The sequence below is a fragment of the Oncorhynchus keta genome, chromosome 17 (genome assembly GCF_023373465.1).
Source record: "Oncorhynchus keta strain PuntledgeMale-10-30-2019 chromosome 17, Oket_V2, whole genome shotgun sequence".
In the NCBI taxonomy this organism is placed as follows: Eukaryota; Metazoa; Chordata; class Actinopteri; order Salmoniformes; family Salmonidae; genus Oncorhynchus; species Oncorhynchus keta.
The window spans coordinates 18630694-18655337 of record NC_068437.1 but is presented as its reverse complement, the minus strand read 5'-3'; the positions used below and the strand labels follow the sequence as shown (position 1 = coordinate 18655337).

At 44.0% G+C, this 24644-nt stretch overlaps 1 protein-coding gene across 2 annotated transcripts in view; it reads left to right on the top strand.

Moving 5' to 3' along the window:
* The window catches only part of LOC118376619 (kelch-like protein 25), a 49051-nt gene extending 25989 nt beyond the window's left edge, over nt 1–23062 (top strand). For both annotated transcript variants that reach the window (XM_035763347.2, XM_035763346.2), the window contains 2 exons: nt 266–2125; nt 22050–23062. In XM_035763347.2, coding sequence (XP_035619240.1) covers nt 316–2085 — 1770 coding nt within the window. In that variant the 5' untranslated portion in view covers nt 266–315 and the 3' untranslated portion in view covers nt 2086–2125; nt 22050–23062. The remainder of the gene's footprint in view (nt 1–265; nt 2126–22049) is intronic.
* Nucleotides 23063–24644: the final 1582 nt, after the last annotated feature.

Genomic DNA, 24644 nt, shown 5'->3' with positions numbered 1-24644 from the left:
TCGACCTCTACTCTACGCCTATGTAGATATTCCATAAAAAATCTGCCGTTTCCAGCTACAACAGTCATTTACAACATTAACAATGTCTACACTGTATTTCTGATAAATTTGATGTTATTTTAATGGACAACAAGTGCTTTTCTTTCAAAAACAAGGACATTTCCAAGTGACCCCAAACGTTTGAATGGTAGTGTATATCTGGGGAAAAACATCAAGCAATTAGTTCCATATCTCATTTATTTTTCTGTTTTTGTTTTTTCTTTAGTTGGAGAAATTGAGACGAGCGACTCCCTGGGTCTGGAGATCTCTGAAACCATGTCAGTCACCGTCCACGAGAACCGAAAGTCCCGGACCAGCACGGGCTCCATGAACATCTCTCTGTTCCATAAGCCCTCGCATCCAGACAGTGTGCTCACCCACCTCAACACCCTCCGAAAGCAATGCATGTTCACTGATGTGACACTGTGGGCGGGGGACCGCTCCTTCCCCTGCCATCGGGCCGTACTAGCTGCATGCAGCCGCTACTTTGAGGCCATGTTCAGTGGAGGCTTGAGGGAGAGCCTGGACAATGAGGTGAACTTCAGAGACAGTGTGCATCCAGAGGTGCTGGAGCTGCTGCTTGACTTTGCCTACTCATCACGCGTCATCATCAATGAGGAGAACGCAGAGTCGTTACTCGAAGCGGGAGACATGCTGCAGTTCCACGACATCCGAGACGCTGCCGCAGAGTTCCTGGAGAAGAACCTGCACTCGTCCAACTGCCTGGGCATGATGCTGCTGTCCGACGCCCACCAGTGCAAACGGCTATATGAGCTCTCCTGGAGGATGTGCCTGGTGCACTTTGAGGCGGTGCGGGACACTGAGGACTTCTACGGCCTCAACAAGGACAAGCTGCTGGACCTGATCCTCAGTGACGAGCTGGAGATCGAGGATGAGCAGATCGTGTTCAATGCTGTGATGCGCTGGGTGCGATATGACCTGGATGGCCGCAGAGACTACCTCCCTGAGCTGCTGCGGGGCATCCGCCTGGCCCTGCTGCCCTCTGAGTGTCTGATCGAGGCGGTGGCCTGCGAGGAGCTGGTGATGTCAGACAAGAGGAGCCGGCAGATCGTGGAGGAGGCCATGCAGTGCAAGAAGAAAATTCTGCAGAACGATGGGGTGGTCACCAGCCCCTGTGCCCGACCCCGCAAGGCAGGCCACACACTGCTCATCCTGGGAGGACAGACCTTCATGTGTGATAAGATCTACCAGGTGGACCACAAAGCCAAGGAGATCATCCCCAAATCTGACCTGCCCAGCCCCAGGAAGGAGTTCAGTGCCTGTGCCATCGGGTGTAAGGTCTACGTGACTGGGGGGAGGGGTTCTGAGAACGGGGTGTCTAAGGATGTTTGGATCTATGACACGGTCCACGAGGAGTGGTCTAAAGGAGCACCCATGTTGATAGCACGTTTCGGCCATGGCTCTGCTGAACTGGAGAACTGCCTGTATGTGGTGGGCGGCCACACTGCCATAGCAGGTGTCTTCCCTGCCTCCCCCTCAGTCTCCCTCAAACAGGTAGAGCGGTATGACCCGCTTACAAACAAATGGACCATGATGGCGCCACTTAGAGATGGTGTTAGCAATGCAGCCGTGGTCAGCGCCAAGCTGAAGCTGTTTGTATTTGGTGGCACCACCATCCACAGAGACAAGGCCTCCAAGGTGCAGTGCTATGACCCTCTAGGGAACCGTTGGGCCATCGCAGCAGAGTGTCCGCAGCCGTGGAGATACACGGCCGCCGCTGTTCTAGGCAGTCAGATCTTCATCATGGGCGGAGACACGGAGTTCACCGCCGCCTCTGCCTACCGCTTTGACTGTGAGACCAACCAGTGGTCTCGTGTTGGGGACATGACTTCTAAAAGAATGAGCTGCCATGCTGTGGCCTCTGGAAACAAACTGTACGTGGTGGGGGGCTACTTTGGGACGCAGCGCTGCAAGACGCTAGACTGTTATGACCCCACGTCCGATAGCTGGAACAGTATAACCACAGTGCCTTACTCACTAATTCCTACTGCCTTCGTAAGCACCTGGAAACATCTACCAGCCTAGCTGCCTCTCTACAAGAATAAGGAGAGGTCTCCAGAACTGGGTGAGCAATAAGCATATTGTTTTATCCTAGTAATAGATGTTGGTAAGAAATGTAATATTTGTAAGAATTCCTATGCAAGCACGTGCACCGTGTACATGACAATATTAATAGAGCACTTTACATAACATGTCCTATATTTCCCCAAACACTGACTGTCTTTTCTCACTCAAATGCTTTCAAGTGAAAGAGCTTCAGAAGTCTGCTAGCTTTTGACGTACACACTCAGCAGACTAGTGTTGCCCAGTACCGAAACTTCTGTACTTTTTCAGTACTAGAACATGAAAAAACGGTTCAGTACTATAATTTTTGTTACTTTCGGTACTTCTGTCAAATGTGTCTCGCGTTGTCTACTGATTTTAGAGAGCATCGAGTCTATCAATGCAGCCGATGTCTCCTTATAGTGTGAACATACTGTGCCTGCTCACTTACTCAATGCTATCTCTAGCCTGCACTAAGGAACCACTGCACTCACTCAGTCTGGGCTGCTTCATGTTAGCGCCCCACTCACACACTTGAATAATGGAACGCGTTATGTGGAAAGGTTGCAACTGTTAATTACTGTTCGCAAAACAATGTCCATTAGAGGCCAGAACACTTTGCAATGGAAGAACATACCGGTAGCTTTCAGCTTTGTAGGCTAACTTTCCTTGCTAGCTTACAGCTGAAGCTAACATCAATTCACTACCCTATAGGACTGGTGGCCATGACCATTTGTCCACTGGTTATTGTCATGCTAATTTAACTTTTCCCATTCCAGAGCGAGTGTGCATATGAAGTGGCTAGCTAGATTTAGAGTTATTTGGCAACTTTAGTGAATGATACACACCTTTTTAGAATATCTTATAAATCAGGCTACAGATGCTGGATCCCCAGGGTGGCTGCCCTATCTCCCTCCACGGCTGGGAGATGCAGCAGCTGGACTCCCTGAAAAGACAGCAGCGGAGTGGCTCTGGGACTACCCAGAGGAAGCAGGTTCTTACAGATGCAAAGTGAAAACGGCATTGTTGTCATCAACATTGTTGCATGTGCTGCATTGACCATGCAACAACAACATGTGTTCTTTGAGTGTCAGGGGGAGGAGCTAGGTCTAGAAAGCAGCATGGAGAAAGAGAGGGCAGCGAAAGATGACTCAAGTAGCGAGGTAAACTCTAAAAATGGACGTTACACACAGCATATCACATTTAACAAACCAAACATTCAAATACTGTTATAGAAGGTAAAGTAAAAACCCAAACCGGTCTGTCCATCAATACCGGACAATGGAGAACTGAGTACCAGGCGATTAGCAACCTGACAGTCACTTCCAACGCATGTCCAGAGGGCATAAGAGGAGATCACGTGGAATTTGACTGCGGTCATGACTCATAACGGCCGTTGTTGTGGTAATACGATCACCGCAACAGCCCTCGTGAACACCTTACTCTGCTTATCCTAATCGGCGTTAGGTCAAAATTCAAGTAAGCATATGCCTATTAAAACACTTGGTTTTCTGCGCAATGTTTCATTTTATAATTATTATTATTCGGACAAATAAACACAGCGTTCTAACAGTGTATTTGATCTGTGCCAGCCTCTCTCTTTAGCGCAAGTGAAGTGAGTTCGGAACAACTGAACGTATGCGTTTTAGAAGTAGTTTTCACATGCAAACTTTGTCCGAACTCCGAATCAAATATGCTTCCCAAAATTGACATGGTCGCTGTGGTAGAAAGTTTATTGTGATTGTCGATTTTCTGCATCAAGTAGCCTGATTTGAGATGTGTCCATTTAAACATTATTATAACAAATTATTATAACATTATTATAACAAATTATTTTATGTAGTTAGATTGATAAAACAAAGTCAAATTTATTGTATGATTAGATTCATTAATTTATACATGGCTATCTGAAAAATGGACATAAATGTAATAATATTGAACTCAAAGATCTGTCTGGGTCAAGTGCCATTCTCTGACTTTGGCTAATATGCCTTATTTTTTTTGCCTTGGTATCGTTTTGGAATTGAGTATCGTGGTGGTATTGAGTATCGTAATACTAAACCAGGTATCAGTTAAGCTTGTCTAGGTCCTGCTGTTTGAAGTGTGTGGTGGGGCTACTCAAAAAATTAAAACAATTATACCCGGAGAAACCATCGAAGTGGCAACAAAGAAAAGCACAAACACTGCAGGACCTCTCATGGTGGCTTCTGGGAGTGGTAGTAAAGTAAAGTTTATCTGGAGGAAATCCCTGTGTTTCTCAGTCGGGATCAAAGTGACACATCCCACCCAGTGGTGCAGTACGGTGGATAGCCACTCAGACATTGATTTGTGTTCTGCATTAGAGACTTTCCAGTCAATTGGCTATTAGCACACAAGCTGGAGAACACACTGGGGCTCAATCAGTGTAATTACACAGAGACTGGAGAGACCACAGAGAGCTACTCTAATGGGGGGTGGGTGCCATTGCCTTGTGAAAGCCAGGAGGTCCCAAATGTACCGTTACCCATTACATTTATATAGAGTCTAAAGTACACTGTAATGGTTTCCTAAACTGTTGACATGTCCTGTTTTTATCATGAATAAATAATGACCAGATAAGCCCAACGCAGGCATTTTAAGGTTATGGTTGTGCCTCAGTTGTTCAATGTTATTGAGCATAGCATTTGGTTTCTAATAATCTATGGTTATCTTATCTGGGAGGTGTGTGTTTGCTGGAGCTGAGCTACTATAATGGGGGTTAGGGTATTGCTTGGAAGATGTTGCCGCGGGGAACAGGGAGACTCAAGTCCGTGTCCAGGCATCAGCCACTAGGGTGGTGAGAGTAGCAGACCTATATAAGTTCAGAGACACACAACCTCAGCTCACAGCACAGAGGTGGAGTATCCCTTCCTCTGAAGGGTTAACCCAATTAGTCCCAACATAACATCAGTGCGTTTTGGACTTAACTGCCTTTTTTAAAACATTGTGTGTTTGAGCTACAGACCAAACAATAGTCTGTGATTAACGGTGTTCGTGAGACGAGGGTGGATTCCTTAACCTCTAGTGACTCCCAAACCCGCATGCGGGAGCGTAATCACCGCCTGAAACTAATTAGCATAACACAACGGACATAAATATCCCTAGAAAATATTCCTATTCATGAAAATCACAAATAAAATATATTGAGACACAGCTTAGCCTTTTGTTAATCACCCTGTCATCTCAGATTTTCAAAATATTTTTTACAGGCAACACTAGACAAGCATTGGTGTATTTTTATCGATAGCCTAGCATAGCATTATGCCTTGCTAGCAGCAGGCAACCTTGTCACGGAAATCAGAAAAGTAATCGTTTACCTTTGATGAACTTTGGATGTTTTCACTCACGAGACTCCCAGGTAGATAGCCAAATTCATTTTTTCCCAAATGATTATTTTTGTAGGCGAAACAGCTCTGTTTGTTCTTCACGTTTGGCTGAGAAATCACCCGGAAATTGCAGTCCCGAAAACTGAAAAAAATATTCCAAATTAGCTCCATAATATCGACAGAAACATGGCAAACGTTGTTTAGAATCCATCCTCAAGGTGTTTTTCTAATATCTATTCGATAATATATCCGTCGGGACAGTTCGTTTTTCACTAGGACCGATTGGAGTAACGGCTACCTCTGTATTTTACGCGAGAATCTCTCTCGGAGCCACCATGTGACCACTTACGCAATGTGGCCGCCTACGGCTATTCTTCAACAGAAATCCGTAAAACCAAATCACAATGCTGTAGACACCTTGGGGAATATGTAGAAAGCGTAAGCTCGTTGATGGTACATTCACAGCCGAATAGGGAGTCGTTGGAACACAGCGCTTTTAAAACCTGGGGCACTTCCGGATTGGATTTTTCTCAGGCTTTTGCCTTCAACATCAGTTCTGTTATACTCACAGACGATATCTTTACAGTTTTGGAAACGTTAGTGTTTTCTATCGAAAGCTAGATGGCATCTTTTCCTGACAAAATATCCAGTTTAAAACGGGAATGTTTCTTTTCCAAAGATGAAAATACTGCCCCCTAGCACCAAGAGGTTTTAAGGGGCCTGGTCTTTTTACAAAAAACGTCTGTCGAGTCCGAATGGTTTCAGCTCCAAACTATGAGTAGTTATCTATGAAGAGCGGAGACTTACAAACAAGCACGTAACGTTTTGTTCTATGACGCTCATATGCTAGACAAGAGTTGTTAGAAGATAACTGAGTTCTAATACATATATCAAAGGAAATCCCAGGACAAAGTGTCTATAATACTGTTATACTCTCACATTGTTCCTTTCACAAACTCCACACCATTGTCACCGACTAGTGAGCAAACAATTTCTGTACTTCCAGCATTCATATAAATTATTATTTTTTTTTTTTCTTTGACTGACATTTTTTTTGTTATTGACATTTGTCAATAAAACTCATGAACTGTTTACATAAAGCACTTTTGTGTTCTACTTGTAGCCCTGGTTGTCCTGAAAAGTAAATGGTAAAACACTTCATTGTGAGGCTAAATATAAGGGCTGAACAAATGAAAAGACGATTTTTGCTGGGGTCTCAGGACTGATAGGGTTAATGACTGTTCCTGTGTGTAATCATTAGCACCCACCTCAAAGCCAACATCACAGGGCTCCATTTCACAGAGGAGCAGGTGGCCCAGCTTCATAATTAGCTCCTGCGGGCCAGGCTACAGAGGCTAGATCCCCAGGGTGACTGCCCTTCCTCCCTCCTCGGCTGGAGGATGCAGCGGCTGGGAATCCTGTTTTAGCCCATACATTTTTAAACAACTGCAGCAGGCGGAAGAGAGAGGGACTACCTGACAGCAGCCTGCCACATTCCACCAGTTTTTCAAGGGTCTCTCTGGTACTGCACCTGAACTTTACCATATCGCCCAGGCAATATTTATATAACCTTTCTTTTGACGGGGAGTCCTGCTGAGACTGCTGAGATGTACACATTGCTACTCACATCAATACATTAATAACTAAACACTATTAATATAATACTATTTAATATGACAATAATAGGATTATTATTATGTCAACAGTGGACAGTCTACCACATGTCAGTCGGTACATTATATGTCAAGCATGTGTATCCTTATCATTTTGGACTCCACTGGAGTCTGGTTCCTCTTATCAGAGACATATTTTAGTACTTTAAAAGGGCATCCCAAGCTCCTCTGGCCATTAGCCTAAAGCTGGGCATTAGCCTCTTACACCTATCAAATCTCAGGGCTTGTGAAACACAAGCGAACACATTTAATGTGGGCTTAAGCAATAACCTTATCTAACTTCGTTGTTCCCCTGACTCCTGGCCAGCACACGAGGAGGATTAGGGTTACAATGTGGATGGATATGGGTGGTCGAATAGTCAGGCTTATTAGGCTAATCCAATCCAGTACGACGACTGTTTCCTGAAGTATAATTCATTGCATTTAGAATCATCTTGTCCATTATACATTTATGGCGTTTTTCACGCCGTCACATTCTAGCAGGACAAATTAATCATATCAGTACGGCAGATAGTTTCTATACAGTGTTTCTACAATGTTGGTCTCACAGGCTTTGCCCCCTCCCCCCCAAAAGCTGTCGTTTTGGCTTTAATGAATGTCCAAAGGGAGGTGTCTGCCTATTGGAAAGCTCTCTTAGCACAGCGTCATGCCTCTAATCAGCTGTCACAGGGGTGACTCTACTCACTCCTGACATTTGTTTGTTGACAACAGTCACACACAGGGACTTTTCTCCCGCTCAGGCTCTGTTATGGAATAATCTGTTGGCCGTGGGGCTGTGTTGTGTCAACAGGATAGGTGGAGTGTCAGAGGACACAGTAAAAACTCCACATTGAGCCGATTCATTGTGTCCGAGCTGCTGCTGTGGTCTGGAGGAATGCAGTCAGAGGAGGAATGCCTCTTCACTGCTCCTTGAGAGAGACCTTCCTTCCACATCCGCTGGCCATCTTCTCCCCCTGCCCACACTCACTGTTTTGCAAGGCCTTAATGAGACCCTACTTACAGCAGCACACAGATCCGCTCAACACTGTTTGCAGTGGCTGACTTGAGCTGCGATGATTTTATAATAGGCTTGAGTGTAGCTTACAGCTGACTCCTGTACAATATGAAGTAGGACAGAGGTTGGTTATGGGAGGAAGAGAAGGGGAAGAGTCCAGGCAATGAAGAGAAAAGATGTGTGTCTTGGCTTGCTTGGAGACAGGGAGTTTTCCTGATCTGTTATACAGTGACTTCAGGTTTGATTGAATTATGCCCAAGCAGAAAATAAGAACATACTACTGTAACATCATGATCTTTCACTCTGTCAGCAAACCAAATATTAGCCTAGATTCAGTATGAATCAAGTCACTGCACTGAAGGTCTTCTGCTCCCATCCTATGCTATTATATTTTATAGCATGTTTTTATGAACCCATCAGACCCAGAGGCGTCAATGTAATGATGGTTGACCATAACATTCTGAACAGAAATACAGTAATGGTGTCTTTCTATAATGAACCAGCCTGTGAGCTACCCAGCAATGCCCTGGGCAATTTGGCAAAGTGGCAGCAGAGATGTGTGACTGTGTGGGTGCCAGGGGTCTCCTATCAAAGACAACATCTGAGCTTCAACACAGTCAATGGGCCAGAGAGCGGAAGCCTGCCAAGCTGCTACACACCTCAGGCTACATACAGTCTGCCTGCTCGCTCACCAGAACTTTCCATCTGAAACTGCAACACTGTAGACAAGCCTTAATGGGTGTAGTAAATGGGGAATGTTAGACATGACCATTTCCTCTGCTTTTACAAGGGAATGTAGGCCTAATGCTAGTGGCCTGGGTGTTTTACTGTAACCATTTATCAGATACAATGGGTGGTCTCTGAGAAACAATGTTGTGCTGTTTTATACCACTCTAGCGAATGTTGACTATGTAGCCTAATCTACACAGAGCGCGATCCAGGCAACTGAATCCATGAGACCTCATTGCTTTAGCCTCCAAGCCCTGGTGACATATGTAATTTGAATCATTTTACACAACGGGCAACGCCTTCGAGGAGGGGAAAGAAAACATTTCCTTAGGTCGACGTTTAGATTTACTAGAAACTAACTCTGCTGTGCATACAAGGATGGCATTATTCCTTGCCGTTGTCCCTGCTCTGACCTCTCGTCGGTCTGTCCTCATTGTAGTTGTGGAGATGTCAGCACTGAGGCGACTTCTGCTTTTACCAGCTCTACAATGACAAGTATCAATTGGTCAATAAACTCTGACAATACTGTGAACGTTTTCATAGCCATCCATTAATGGCCTTTTGAAAGTTATTACGTTCAGCTTTGCCTATGTTATGGCTGAAGATAAAGTCTGGGTATTATTTTGGTAATAAATAGTCATCATGATATATTTGTCTGGTATTTTACTCATGGCACTGGCAGAGCTTTGCCAGTTAAAGTAATTACAGCTTGTGTGTGTGTGTGTGTCCCAACACGTGACATTGTTTTTGAGTTGGGTACACTGGATGTTACTCCTTCTCTTGCCTCCAGTCCAGAGGGATTGTGTTGAGCAGCTGCATTCGACTGTGCCTCAGTAATCCAGGTAATTTGCCAACAGTTGGAACAGTCCTGACCCCATGCCAACCACCACCCCCTGCTTCCAGAAAGACTAAACCAGCTAATTGTGTCAATGTTGCAGAGGCACTAAATCGGATTGTGTGGATATTAATCTGATCTCTCTTTTTGGCACAGTACATGGTACTGTCGCACGAAACATGGCATTTTGGCCCAATGTACTGGAGAAACAACTGTAAAGCAGTGCTTTTTACCTGATAGCTAGACACAGTGAATCACAGATCGAGCAGTCTCTCTCTCTCTCTCTCTCTCTCTCTCACTCACTCACTCACTCACTCACAAACATATTCAGACAGACTACATATAAACACACAACTTCCTCTCCCCAGAATAGTAGGGCTAAGCTTTGCTTGTTCGGTCTGCCCTGTGTAAATTGGCAGTGGATTTAAGCAACATTCTGACATGCCATTGCACTGGACTTCCCTTTCCTGGAATCCACTGGCTCATTGCTATCTCTATCCGCCCTGAAATTTCCAACTTTATCATCATCGCATTAGGCCGCAAAGCTGTGTTCATTATGCTCCAGTCTAGACTGGTGTCTCGTGTAGATAAGAATATCATGAGCTGTTATACAGCAGACTGTAATTAAAAAATCTGGCTCCTATCATACAATTACCAGGAACAGGGTGATATGCTATTGTGCTTTCTCCTCTTGTTTTTTTCTGCAAATAAAATTGCCTTTCACACTTAGCTATTACTTTTCCACTTAAATGTAGTTTTAGCCCTTTCCATTCATGCCCTTATACGGGTTGAACATGGCAGATCAAATTTGGGCACTAATAAGCACCTAAATTGGGACGTAGTGGCTGAACAGTAAAATGCTATATGTGACATCAGAGCGCTGGCTCTGCCTTCACAGCGCTGTATGGGTTTTGACTGACAGCTTAGGGGTGTAACGGTACCCTTATTCATACCGAACCTTTCGGTATGGGAACCACATTTCGGTCCGTACTGTGAATCCGAATGAATACATAAATATATTTACAAAATCTAGGGATTCAAATTTTGTAAAATGTTGCTGCTGACTAACTGACCCTCATTAACCGGTTAACAAATGGTATAAAACAAGTAGTATTTTCTGTTGGCCACGTAATTATACCATCAGAGATCTGTATATAATGACGAGATGTTTATTTCTCATCCCTAACAATGGTAGTCGTCCCAAGGCAGGAAGGCAGGCGACATAGAAACACATTGGGCTTGGTTTGGACAGATTTTGGAGAGTGAAAGCTATCGCTGTATACATACACGGACCAGACTTTTTTCATTCATGGGGCGGCAGAGTAGCCTAGTGGTTAGAGCGTTGGACTAGTAACCGAAAGGTTGCAAGTTCGAATCCCCGAGCTGACAAGGTACAGGCAGTTAACCCACTGTTCCTAGGCCGTCATTGAAAATACGAATTTGTTCTTAACTGACTTGCCTATAAAGGTAAAATAAAAATAAGAGCTTAATAGAAACATGCAACAATGGCAAGTCAGTTAAGAACAAATTCTTATTTACAATGACGGCCTAGGAACAGTGGGTTGGCTGCCTTGTAGCTCCCTTCAGTAACCACGAGCACAGCCGTTCCTTGATTTTAACTGGCGGCTTTATTCTGTAGTTTTAGTCAGAATTATCACCTTCCGTGAGAACTATAAAGTCAATGAAAAATACAGTTAAGCACACTCTTACAACCTTATCTTACGAGTGACTTATTAGCTTGGTATAACTCTGAAGTGCTTACATACATAACAGTTTAACCGGCGTTATAACGGGTTCAGATTAAACACATAATGGAAAAAATACCTCATTGGCTGCTTATTACAGAAGGGAGGAAATCAAACTTCACACTTATTATTCCTGGCATGAATTCACACTTCATCCTAACATACACTCTTCAACCTTTATGAACTACACCCGATGACATGACAACTTAGCTAACGCAGCACAGGATTGCCTTCCCTCCAAAAGTGTGTTGCTACAATAAGGATCCCCGTTACAACAGTATTAGCTACGTAGTTCCGCTTGTATTATCATTTCCCCCGCACAGCGGACACAAACAATTCAAACAAAAGACAACGACATAACCTGTAAGTCTAACTGTCAGTTACATGCCTTGTTCAGGGACAGAATGACAGATTTTTACCTTGTCAGCTCGGGGATTTGATCTAGCAACCTTTCAGTTACTGGCCCAATGCTTTAACCACTAGGCTACCTGCATGCAACTCCTGTAATGAATCAGGGAATAAAGTCATTTTCAAACATTTTGCCAAAATACAATTAGGAAAACACTGTTCTAAACCAAATGCGAGCAGTTGTGCCAGAGATGAAAATCTCCATTAGAAACTTGTGATAAATAAGATCCACGACGACTGACATACAAACGCGCCAATTTAATTCCGCAAATTGTCAAATGTTATTTTCGGCGGCTAACCAGTTAACGGTTAACCATTTTAACATCCCTAATAAAAACACTAGGCCTATAGGATATGCCTATGCTACGTTGTATGCCATTGCCTCCTGAGTAAATTTGAGCTGAAAAAAAATAACATTGTAGGCTATTCCGTTAAAAACTAGCTAGAGTTTATTGCCACGTTTATAATTAAAATCTTAACTGGCTAATTTCAAACAATCTATTTTTTTGTGAGGCGCAGTCGGTAACTAGTTCTGTCAAATGGCAAGTGGTGGAATCGGTAAATCAGAATTGGATGATTATCGCTTAAATCTCCAGTTTGGAAACATTTTGACTTCACCGTAGATTACAACCGCGACAGACAAGACAGTTGTGGATAAAATGTTAACAGTATGTCGCCACTGCTCAACAATAGCCTATGCAGAGTGGAACGTGTAGCTTGTTGTTGTCATAGAGCCTCCTTGTGTGTGGCAAAAAAAGTTAGGAGATTTAGAATTCAAATCATGGATTTAAAAGTTAAATGAGAAGGATAGGCTACAATGACTAGCAGCCAACAGGTGGCTGCTACTTAATAATCTGAATGGAGTTATTTAACTGTAGGACACGGAGAAAGCTCATTACATTTACATTACATTTAAGTCATTTAGCAGACGCTCTTATCCAGAGCGACTTACAAATTGGTGCATACACCTTATGACATCCAGTGGAACAGCCACTTACAATAGTGCATCTAAATCTTTTTAGGGGGGTAAGAAGGATTACTTACCCTATCCTAGGTATTCCTTGAAGAGGTGGGGTTTCAGGTGTCTCCGGAAGGTGGTGATTGACTCCGCTGTCCTGGCGTCGTGAGGGAGTTTGTTCCACCATTGGGGGCCAGAGCAGCGAACAGTTTTGACTGGGCTGAGCGGGAACTGTACTTCCTCAGTGGTAGGGAGGCGAGCAGGCCAGAGGTGGATGAACGCAGTGCCCTTGTTTGGGTGTAGGGCCTGATCAGAGCCTGGAGTACTGAGGTGCCGTTCCCCTCACAGCTCCGTAGGCAAGCACCATGGTCTCGTAGCGGATGCGAGCTTCAACTGGAAGCCAGTGGAGAGAGCGGAGGAGCGGGGTGACGTGGAGAGAACTTGGGAAGGTTGAACACCAGACGGGCTGCGGCGTTCTGGATGAGTTGTAGGGGTTTAATGGCACAGGCAGGGAGCCCAGCCAACAGCGAGTTGCAGTAATCAAGACGGGAGATGACAAGTGCCTGGATTAGGACCTGCGCCGCTTCCTGTGTGAGGCAGGGTCGTACTCTGCGGATGTTGTAGAGCATGAACCTACAGGAACGGGACACCGCCTTGATGTTAGTTGAGAACGACAGGGTGTTGTCCAGGATCACGCCAAGGTTCTTAGCGCTCTGGGAGGAGGACACAATGGAGTTGTCAACCGTGATGGCGAGATCATGGAACGGGCAGTCCTTCCCCGGGAGGAAGAGGAGCTCCGTCTTGCTGAGGTTCAGCTTGAGGTGGTGATCCGTCATCCACACTGATATGTCTGCCAGACATGCAGAGATGCGATTCGCCACCTGGTCAGAAGGGGGAAAGGAGAAGATTAATTGTGTGTCGTCTGCATAGCAATGATAGGAGAGACCATGTGAGGTTATGACAGAGCCAAGTGACTTGGTGTATAGCGAGAATAAGAGAGGGCCTAGAACAGAGCCCTGGGGGACAGGCAGCCTCAGCTAGCCTACCTAGCTTTGTGAGCTAGCTTAGCTAACTAGCTTCTCTCAATTTGATGCAGTCAAGACCAGTACTACAGATATCATATTGATGACAATCTAGCTATGACAAGCTAGCTCGTAACATGGAACCCAAACCGGCTGCATGGGTGCGCCATTGTGCATAAATGTATTTTGTCCCCCTACACCAAATGCGAGCACGACACGCAGGTTAAAATATCAAAACAAACTCTGAACCAATTACATTCATTTGGGCACAGGTCGAAAGCATTAAACATTTATGGCAATTTAGCTAGTTAGCTTGCACTTGCTAGCTAATTTGTCCTATTTAGCTAGCTTGCTGTTGCTAGCTAATTAGTCCAGGGATATAAACATTGAGTTGTTATTTTACCTGAAATACACAAGGTCCACACATAAAACGGTCAACCGAGATCGTTTCTAGTCATCTCTCCTCCTTCCAGGCTTTTTCATCTTTGAACTTATATGGTGATTGGCATCTAAACTTTCATAGTATTACTACGCCGACTGGCAACACAGTTAGTCTTTCAATCACCCACGTAGGTGATTGATTCTATAAACCAATGAGGAGATGGGAAAGGCAGGACTTGCAGCGCGATCTGCGTCAGAAATAGAAAGGAGGCCTCCCGGGTGGCGCAGTGGTTAAGGGCGCTGTATTGCAGCGCCAGCTGTGCCACCAGAGACTCTGGGTTCGCGCCCAAGCTCTGTCGTAACCGGCCGCAACCGGGAGGTCTGTGGGGCGACGCACAATTGGCCCAGCGTCGTCCGGGTTAGGGAGGGTTTGGCCGGTAGGGATGTCCTTGTCTCATCACGCACCAGCGACTCCTGTGGCGGGCACTAACCAAGGTTGCCAGGTGCACGGTGTTTCCTCCGATACATTGGTGCGACTGTCTTCCGGGTTGGATGTGCGCTGTGTTAAGAAGCAGTGCGGCTTGGTTGGGTTGTGTTGTCGGAGGACGCATGACTTTCAACCTTCGTCTCTCCCGAGCCCGTACGGGAGTTGTAGCGATGAGACAAGATAGTAGCTACTAAACAATTGGATACCACGAAATTGGGGAGAAAAAAGGGGTCAAATAATTTAAAACATTTTTTTTTAAAGAAATGTAAAAAAAAAAAAAAAAAAAAGAAATAGAAAGGAGTTCTATTTTAGCCGTTGGCAACGCAGACGTGCGTGAGCAGTGTGGTCAGCCTGTTTAGTCTACAAGCACGAGTTGGTTTGCTATGGTTGGTTGCCGTCTGTCTCTCCCTTGCTCCCTGTGTCACTCGCACACAGTACACACACTGCAAGGCCCCTCCACCTGCTAGAGGCACCTCTTCTTCTTCGTTGAGGTTTTACGGCGAACTACATCCAAAAGTTGTATTGCCGCCACCTACTGTGCGGATGAAAATAAAAGATCCCAAAAGACTAAATGTATGTCGATTTAAAATAATCCTACTCGCGTTGAGCGGTAACCAGATGTTCATATCGTTTCTGTACCATACCAGGGTATACAGTATTACAGGAAGTGCACACGCGGCACATTTTATTTTGACGCTCAAAACAATTGAGGCAACTTGGATTTTGATCTCTGCTGTAACCAAAAAGCTTGATCTTGACATCTAGCCACATTGCTAGTTAGCAAACCAAATGCTCAGCTGGATATAATTTATTTGAGACATCTTAGATTTCTAGTTATAGTTATAATCAGTGGTGTAGCACCGCGGTATTGAAAATCATAACGGTATTTCGAAATACCCAAGTATATACGGTATGTCACCCATGCCTAACTCAAACTGACTACCAGAAAGTCACTCAACATGCTCCTCTACTGTTAAAAGCAATAGTCCATGTCTGACCGCTACACAGGCTCAGGAGCCTGGGACGGTGGCACATCTTCCGTCACCAATAACCCTTGCAGCTTTTCCACTGTGAATTCCTGAAGCCTCAGATACTTTCCTACCGCAGGCACAATTATGTCCAATTTCTTTGACTTCGTTGCTACTTGAGCCATGCAGTTTATCACAGTTTCAATGAACGCAGGCGGTGTCGTCCTTAACCACATCTGGGATTCTTGTCGCAAGGATTTTCTGCTTTATTTCCACTGTCACAGAGGTTACTCCCTTAACAGGTGCTCTACTTCAGAGTTCAAAGAACTACACTTCAGATGGCACAAGTCCTCTCCTGGTCACTCTGATTGATCCCACTTTTTCCCCAAATGGATCTCCCAGATGATACACATCCTTATCAAAAAAAATCCATCCCAACATCCCCTTATCATCCCTTTCAGTTTTCAACACTTTATCATTTTAATTCCATTCTTTGATACTACTGTTCTCCATTCCTCTTCTCCAACTCCACTAGACACGCTTCTTGTTTCACTCTCGACATCCACTTCCGCCATGATCTCCCAAAGCAGCACTTTTTTCTCCCTTGTACTTTATCAACTCTGGTTAATAAAGTAGGTAGCTTACAGATTGACTTTTCTGCTGCTCCCCTCACTTGAATCGGACCTGGGCTGGATCCGACGAGGTCTATACGAAACTGGTCATACTTTTTGGACCTGTGAAGACCTCTACGTGAGGCCCCACATAACAATCGTTGTCACAACAGACAGTGCCAGGGACATTGAATGTTGTCACACACCGGACTTAGGCCACAAGTAGGGTGATTATTAGTTTTGCGTCTTTTGCCCAATAAAAAATATTTACAGCAACTGTTGGCATTTAATTTTCCCGCTGTACCGTAACCCCAAAATCGCAATACGTACTGCTCTGAACATAAACACAGCAAGCGATAAGAAGTTGCCCACATTCCTCCAAGTAATTGGGCAACTTTGGCCCATTTTATTTTTCATCAGGGAACTGCTGTAAGTTTAAGAGGACTCAAGAGGATGCATTTTGAAAGATGAGACATTGAGAGTTAGAATTAATACCGCTTTGATGTAAAACAAGCAAGCCAAACACCCATGAGTCCAAATGTGCACTTCACAATCCACGATTGTGCACACCATTGTCAGACATGCTTTTTAGTTATGAACCCAGTAGGTCCCTCAGGTCCTCTGGCACTGGCCTTTTAACTTTCCCAAAGCCTAGGACCAAGAGGCATGGAGAGGCAGCCTTTAAATACTATTCCCCCAGCCTTTGGAATAGCCTGCCAGATAACTTGAGGGGGGCTGAAACAGTGGGCATATTTAATTAACAGATCTTTTTAGATCGGCTTTTCCTTAAGGTACCTTAGTGGTATTTCAGTTTTTGTTATTCTTTCATTTTTTTATCCTCTCTGTTGTGTAGTAACTAATTCAGTTTTCATTGTTTTCTCCTGTGAAGAGCACTGCGTTGCATCCATATATGAAATGTGCTATATATACACTGTATGACCAAATGTGTATGGACACCTGTTCATAGGACATCTTATTCCAAAATCATGGGCATTGATATGAAGTTGGTCCCCCATTTGCTCCTATAACACTCTTCTCGGAAGGCTTTCCACTAGATGTTGGAACATTGTTGTGAGGACTTGCTTCCGTTCAGCCACAAGAGCATTGGTGAGGTCGGGCACTGATGTTGGGTGATTAGGCCTGGCTCGCAGTTGGCATTCCAATTCATCCCAAAGGTGTTTGTTGGGGTTTGAGGTCAAGGATTTGTTCTGTCAAGTTCTTCCACACCAGTATCGATAAACCATTTCTGTATGGACCTCGCTTTGTGCACAGGTGTAATGTCATGCTGAAACAGGAAAGGGCCTTCCCAAACTGTTGCCACAAAGTTGGAAGCACAGAATTGTTTAGAATTTGTTCGGGCCTTGCCCGAACCATGAAAAACCGCCCCAGACCATTATTCCTCCTCCACCAAACTTTACAGTTGGCAATATGCAATCGGGCAGGTACCGTTCTCCTGGCGTCTGCCAAACCCCAGATTCGTACAGCGGACTGCCAGATGATGAAGCGTGATTCATCACTCCAGAGAATACATTTCCACTGCTCCAGAATCCAACTGCGGCAAGCTTTACACCACTCCAACTGACGCTTGGCATTGCGCATGGGGATCTTAGGCTTGTGTGCGGCTGCTCAGCCATGGAAACCCATTTCATGAAGCTCCTGATAAGCAGTTGTTGTGCTGATGTTGCTTCCAGAGAAAGTAGCGGTAGTGAGTGTTGGTAACCGAGAACAGATGATTTTTACGCGCTTCAGCACTCGGTGGTCCCGTTCTGTGAGCTTGTGTGGCCTACCACTTCGCGGCTGAGCCGTTGTTGCTCCTAGGCATTTCCACTTCACAATAACAGCACTTACAGTTGACCTAGGCAGCTCTATCAAGGACAGATATTTGACGAACTGACTTGTTCGAAAGGTGGCATTCTATGATGGTGCCACGTTGAAAGTCACTGAGCTCTTCAGTAAGGCCATTTTACTGCCAATGTTTGTCTATAGAGATCGCATGGCGCTGTGCTCAATTCTTTTATACACCCATCAGCAATGGGTGTGGCTGAAATGTTTATATATAGTGTGTATATATACAGTTTGATTTGATTCACAATTCACCAGTGCACACACACACACACACCTGAATGCAATCATGACTCCTTCTATGCACACCACAATTACAGTCTGTTTCTCTGAATAGTCTTGTGAAAGCCAGCACTGTAAAATTGTATTTTATAACTTAGCTAGTCATGTTTGCAATAGAACAGGCTTTCAAATCATGCCCACCTGACCCAGATTGCGATTTTTATAATGAACCATTGGACTGCAACGGCAGTCATTGTGTGCTGGCAGAGATGCGGGGTTGTATTCCAAATGAAACTATTAGTGTGCTTGCTCTAGTTCTTGACCAGCTAGTAGAGCTCAAAAGGTACCTTATAGTGGAAGACTCTTCTTTGAGTCATAAATGTGCATTGAAATTGCTTAGGAACTGTGCACACTGGATAGGTTTGTGCCACTTTGAGACACGAGTTGGTCGTCTCACTCAAACCCTTGCAATGTTTTTGTCATGTTGCACCGACCCTACATTTTCCAGGAATAATCTTATGTTACTGAATGTGTCCAGAGTGTTTTCAGATTTGATCATCAACAGACTGTGGCGACAAGTACAGTAAATGTAAAATCAACAGTGTAATGTTTGGATTCAGACTTGTCAGGTGAACTGTTGTCCTCAACTTTGGTCTAATCATTTTCCCGAACTTTCAATTGCTATCATGGTTATGCTTTTCATATTTCTTCTGTAAGAAACAATGAAATGTAGCCCTATCCACATAGGCCAATTCCCACGAGTGTAAAGGGTTATGACACTCTCTGTATGGGGTGTAAGAGCAGGATGTGCAGAGATGTTACCAACACAAAGGTTTGGTAGACTTAATGGAGCCTTGTTGGTCTCCACTTCCAGGGCTTGTTGCATCTTGTCTAAAAGCGACACAATCGTAGGCTGATGCAGAAGGAATTAAAAGATAATTGGGCTTAATTGTCTGTCTTCTCCCTTTACTGATTTGTTAGAAGAGTCCTTTACAGGCTTTGGAGGTTGATACTGCAGGATTACTCATAAATATTATTCCCTGTTTAAAGTGTTTTAACCCCTTTCATTACCAGCGAAGCAACATTGTCATCGTAAACTGTCATTTTAGCTGCCTTTAAGCTACTTAATGCAGCAGCAATTTTGTACGTAATTAAAACGACTTCAAGATTCCTGGAATTTCATTTAATTCCACATGGATCATAACATTTTCTACAAAAGTATTTTTTCTCTGAATTTGGTTTATTTCTAGAGTTTGTTTGTTGGATGACAGCCGCACAGAAGCTAAAACCTTCTTTTTTTTCAGCTGCCCTTGATAGGAAGGGGATGATAACTCACTTTTAAAACTTCATGCTGCATGCTATGCTGCTGTTGTCCAATAAATATGCAAACCTGAGAGAGAAACCTTATTGCTTTATTCATGAGTCCCAGTGAACAGATGTGAATTACATGAAAATGTTATCTTTATGTGATTTAGTGACTTCTGTAGTGATGATCAAAGAGGTGTGTAAGCACAGCAGTGCATTGTGTGAATGTATCTTTCCCCTTGCTACCTGGATGCACCCATAATATCCAGTACACCGGTATGTTCTGAAATGGTTTGATTGCTGCTATTTAATGCCTCTGCACTCTCAAAGGGAAAGGATTAGCATTAAATTGGAGTGCAGTGAAAACATGTCAAGGTGACGAGAAGAGGATTAACGGTGTTTAGCTCGGAGGACCGCAGAGGTGGGACGAGGGGTTTCTCTTCTCCAAATCCTCTGGGTAAACACTCTGCTCGCGGCTGCTGCTACTGCCGAGAGCGGATCACAGAGGAGCAGAGGAAGGGAAACGTAAAGAAAGCTTAACTTCAAATCCCCGCCTCACTCTATAGGACCAGGAGAAAGAGAGCGGCTCAGAGGAAAGGCTCTCACCATCTCATTTAATCCAGATGCATTCCATTTCTTAATGCAAAAAAAAAAAAAAAAAAAGTCTCGCTGGGGGATTTTGAAACCAGTTCTACCTCTAGTGGGATTTCTCAGCCTTTCCGGAAGTGTGTAGGCCAAAGTTGAATTAGAAACTGTACGCATGGCCTAGTTCTAATACCTGTTTAATGTAAGCACTGAGCAGCCATGCTGCCTGTCCTCAGGAGTCTCCATACTGTAAATAATCCTGTAAAACCATGTCACGCATCAGTTAACACGATAAGCATGTTTCCACACCTGTTTGGTTTATCCTACCTCTGGGAGTTGACATTGCCCATGAAAAGGGATGTGATACCTGACCGATAGTAACTGCAGTAACTCCTTTGTAAAAAAAATAATTTAAAAAAGATGTTTATATATACACACTGCCATTCAAAAATTTGGGGTCACTTTGAAATGTCCTTGTTTTTTAAAGAAAAACACATTTTTGGTCCATTTAAAATAACATCAAATTGGTCAGAAATGGTTAATGTTGTAGCTGGAAACAGCAGATTGTATGCCTATGAAGATATTCCATTAAACATAGGCCCATTATCAGCTACCATCCTTCCTGTGTTAGCTAATCCAAGTTTATCATATAAAAGGCTAATTGATTTTGCAATTATGTTAGCACAGCTGAAAACTGCTGTTCTGATTAAAGAAACAAAACTGGCCTTCTTTAGACTAGTTGAGTATTTGGAGCATCAGCATTTGTGGGTTCGATTACAGGCTCAAAATGGACAGAAACAAATAACTTTATTTTGGAACTCGTCAGTCTATTCTTGTTCTGAGAAATGAAGGCTTTTCCACGTGAGAAATTGCCAAGAAACTGAAGATCTTGTCCAACGCTGTGTACTACTCCCTTCACAGAACTGCACAAACTAGCCCTAACCAGAATAGAAAGAGGAGTGGGAGGACCCGTTGCACAACTGAGCAAGAGGACAAGTACATTAGTGTCAAGTTTGAGAAATAGAATCATCACAAGTCCTCAACTGGCAGCTTCATTTAATAGTACCCGCAAAAGACCAGTCTCAACATCAACATCAACAGTGAAGAGGTGACTCTGGGATGCTGGCCTTCTAGGCAGAGTTGCAAAGAAAAGCCATATCTCAGACTGGCCAATAAAATATTAACATGTGCAAAAAAGAACTGGACAGAGGAACTCCAGGCCAGCATCCCGGAGTCGCCTCTTCACTGTTGACGTTGAGACTGGTGTTTTGTGGGTACTATTTAATGAAGCTACCAGTTAAGGACTTGTGAGGCTTCTGTTTCTCAAACTTGACACTCTAATGTACTTGTCCTCTTGCTCAGTTGTGCAACGGGTCCTCCCACTCCTCTTTCTATTCTGGTTAGGGCTAGTTTGTGCTGTTCTGTGAAGGGAGTAGTATGCAGGATCATTTGCACAATATATGGAATGCTGACAACAGGGATTGGTTGCTGGGGGAGGGGTTGCCTCAAAGACAAAACCAGAGGAATACAACAGCAGATGTACAAACTGTGTGCACCCGTTTCCCAAGAGAAGTCATGCCTCTGTCAATTCCGTACACATTGTTTATGGGGGGCTTTAAAAACAACTGTTGAACTGCATGATTTATTGTACAGTAGTCTTACTGTGAATCAATATTTTGCACGACATGAATGTACAGTAATCATCTTGCGCTTACACAATCCAGAACTGAGATGGCATGAGTCTGTATTTCTCATTGGAGCTGTTGTGTCGGTTGCTGTTTTCTCCCTCCTGAGACTTGGGTTTCACAGTTGTCCCCCCCATCCTTTCTGTTCACAGGTGTCACATGTTTCTGACCGTAGTGACTGGCAGAGGCTTGCTAGGGCTTGCCTGCCCGCAGCACAGCGTGACGTGTGTCCATCGGGTGACGGGTGTGGCTCCGCCAGCGTCGCCCATTCCTGCTCCTCCAAACCCCCCTCCCCGTTCCAGATGATCTGAACACAAGGTCCTCCAAGAGGGATGTCATCAACTGGCTCTACTCCTTCATAGCACAAAGAGACATCCACACCATGCTTCCAAACTGTCTTATCCATGACCATGGAGAGAGAGAGAGAGACACTTTATAGACAGACCACTGACTTGGGTTGGGTTTATTGCTCAGTATTTTTGACTGAGGCTATTTTTGAAATGTGTTTTTCTTTTGAGGGATCCACTACTAGATCATTCCACCTCTCAACCCGGGTGAAATAGCCTCAAGGGCTGATGTGTTTTTGTAAATGACAATTGATAAACTACAGTAAGCAGGAACACTATCCGTTCCATCATAGGTGGTGCTGTAGGCTCTCAGCACACCGGATTTATGAACTCGGCAAACGCTCATATCCAACAAATAGCCTACAGTGCAAGTCAACTTTATAAAACAATGAGATATATCAAAGAAACACATTGTATCATTGACCTTTTCAAAGGAAATAGTTGTTTTTTTACATGGAAACAACATTGATTCAACCAGTTTTTGCTCGGTTTGTTGATAATGGTACAATGAGGGTACTAACCTTTTGATACTAAGACATTTTTTTTCTCTGAATTGTGTTTTATTTCTGGAGTTAGTTTGTGGGATGACAGCCGCACAGAAGCAACATTTTTTTCCCAGCAGTCCCTGATAGGAAGGAGAACTTAACAGGAACGTTTTAATGATAAGGACTCACTTTTAAACTGCAGTTTTCCATGTGAGGGGTGCCTTCAAGGACTGTAATAAGGCCTCTTTGTGAACTGAATTCCTTGTGCCTAATACTGGTAGGAAGGTTTGTCATTTCACTCTGAAGTGTTTGAATAAATGACTTTTTGATGCATGTTGACTGGTTCCATAAGTACAGGGAAATGGCTTAAATAAGTGCCTCAACTTGTCTTGATTTGTGACAACTCTAATGCAGACATTCCAGAGGGCTTTGAAGTAGAGAAAATCAGCTTATGATAATAATTTGAGTTGGCTTAAAACCAGTGGGGATTTATTTTCTGACGTGGTTACTCTGATGAGAATGTTAGGTCACTCAGAAGTGTTCTGCTAAGTCAGCCAAATGGTAGAAATGGTAGTAAGCTCACTTCAACAATGCAAATAATGTTCTCATGATTAATTATTTAATGCAAGGTTTTTTGGAAGCACACTTCAGTCCATATTTTATTTTGCTATAGGAAAACACTAACTATTGCAGTATGCAAACTCAAATGACTCCTGTATTTTAAAATGTATATACAATCTTTCCTTCCTTTATGAGCACCAATATAAAGACCCCAAGACAAACCTAGCGAAGGCAACGGTAAGTTAGCCTGGCTCTGCCTGCTGAATACATTGTCTGCGTAAATGAATGATTTAAGGTTTTATTCATAACTCAGTTTGCCTAACGATCCTCTCCTCCCCAGGATACAAGGGTCTTCTGTAATGTTTGCACTGCTACAGTGAGAAGCTATTAGGATGGGACTGACTGGTGTGGACGCAGACCACATCAGTGATATTTCCTGCTTCTTCATGGCCCCTCAGGGTTAAGAGAAACACACGTTTGATTCTCTCAGCTTCTATTTTTTTTAGCTGAAAGGAACAAGTAATCCCTAGGCTCCAGCCATAAAAAAAAAAGTTTAAATGGGTATATTCCTTTAGACGTTCACTCATCCTTATGTTTGTCCAAATAACAACCACCCGAAGTCATTTAGTCAACCACCCATTCGCCAATCAGTGACAGAATGGCCACAAGGCTGTTGCATTGCTGTTTTATAGCCCATTAGACATATTTTCCCCTCCTCTCTAGTCAGCCCAGAAGCTTTAGCAGGAGTTCCAAAGGCAGCCAAGGGCACAGGCAGGCGTCGCCAGGCAGCATAGCAAGCCCCCTGGGCAGGTGGAAGGTGAGTCCTCTGCCAGGAGACTGTCCGACCTGCCACTCAGCCGTCTGGACAGACCACCTGCTGCCCTTTGTCATCACTGATATCACATATCATCCAAGATCACCCTCCTTCCAACACACATACAATGCCCTTAGGGTTCTATGAGGGAGTGCTACCATCGCACTCCTTTTACATTATGAACAATTAAGATTGTATGTTTTCAATGACCTAGTAGATCTCTGGGCTTGTTCTGCATAGGAACTACAGCCAGGTGTTGAATTGGGATGGAACTGATCCCCCCCACCCCCCAAAAACAAAATATATGAGTTGCTTTTCCATACTTATTTTACTGAGAAAACAGAATTTGCCAGTATAGGCCTATGCTGTTTTACATTCTAATATGATGGCAGAGGTATATCACTGTACTACATAATGAGCTACTCCACCTAACTGCTTTCAGGCTGCAGCACCACTAAACTCCTAATGGGATAGTCTGTGTATGACAGTAATAGCATGCAAGCATTCACAGGGACTCATTGAAATGCAGCAGCAGAGTTG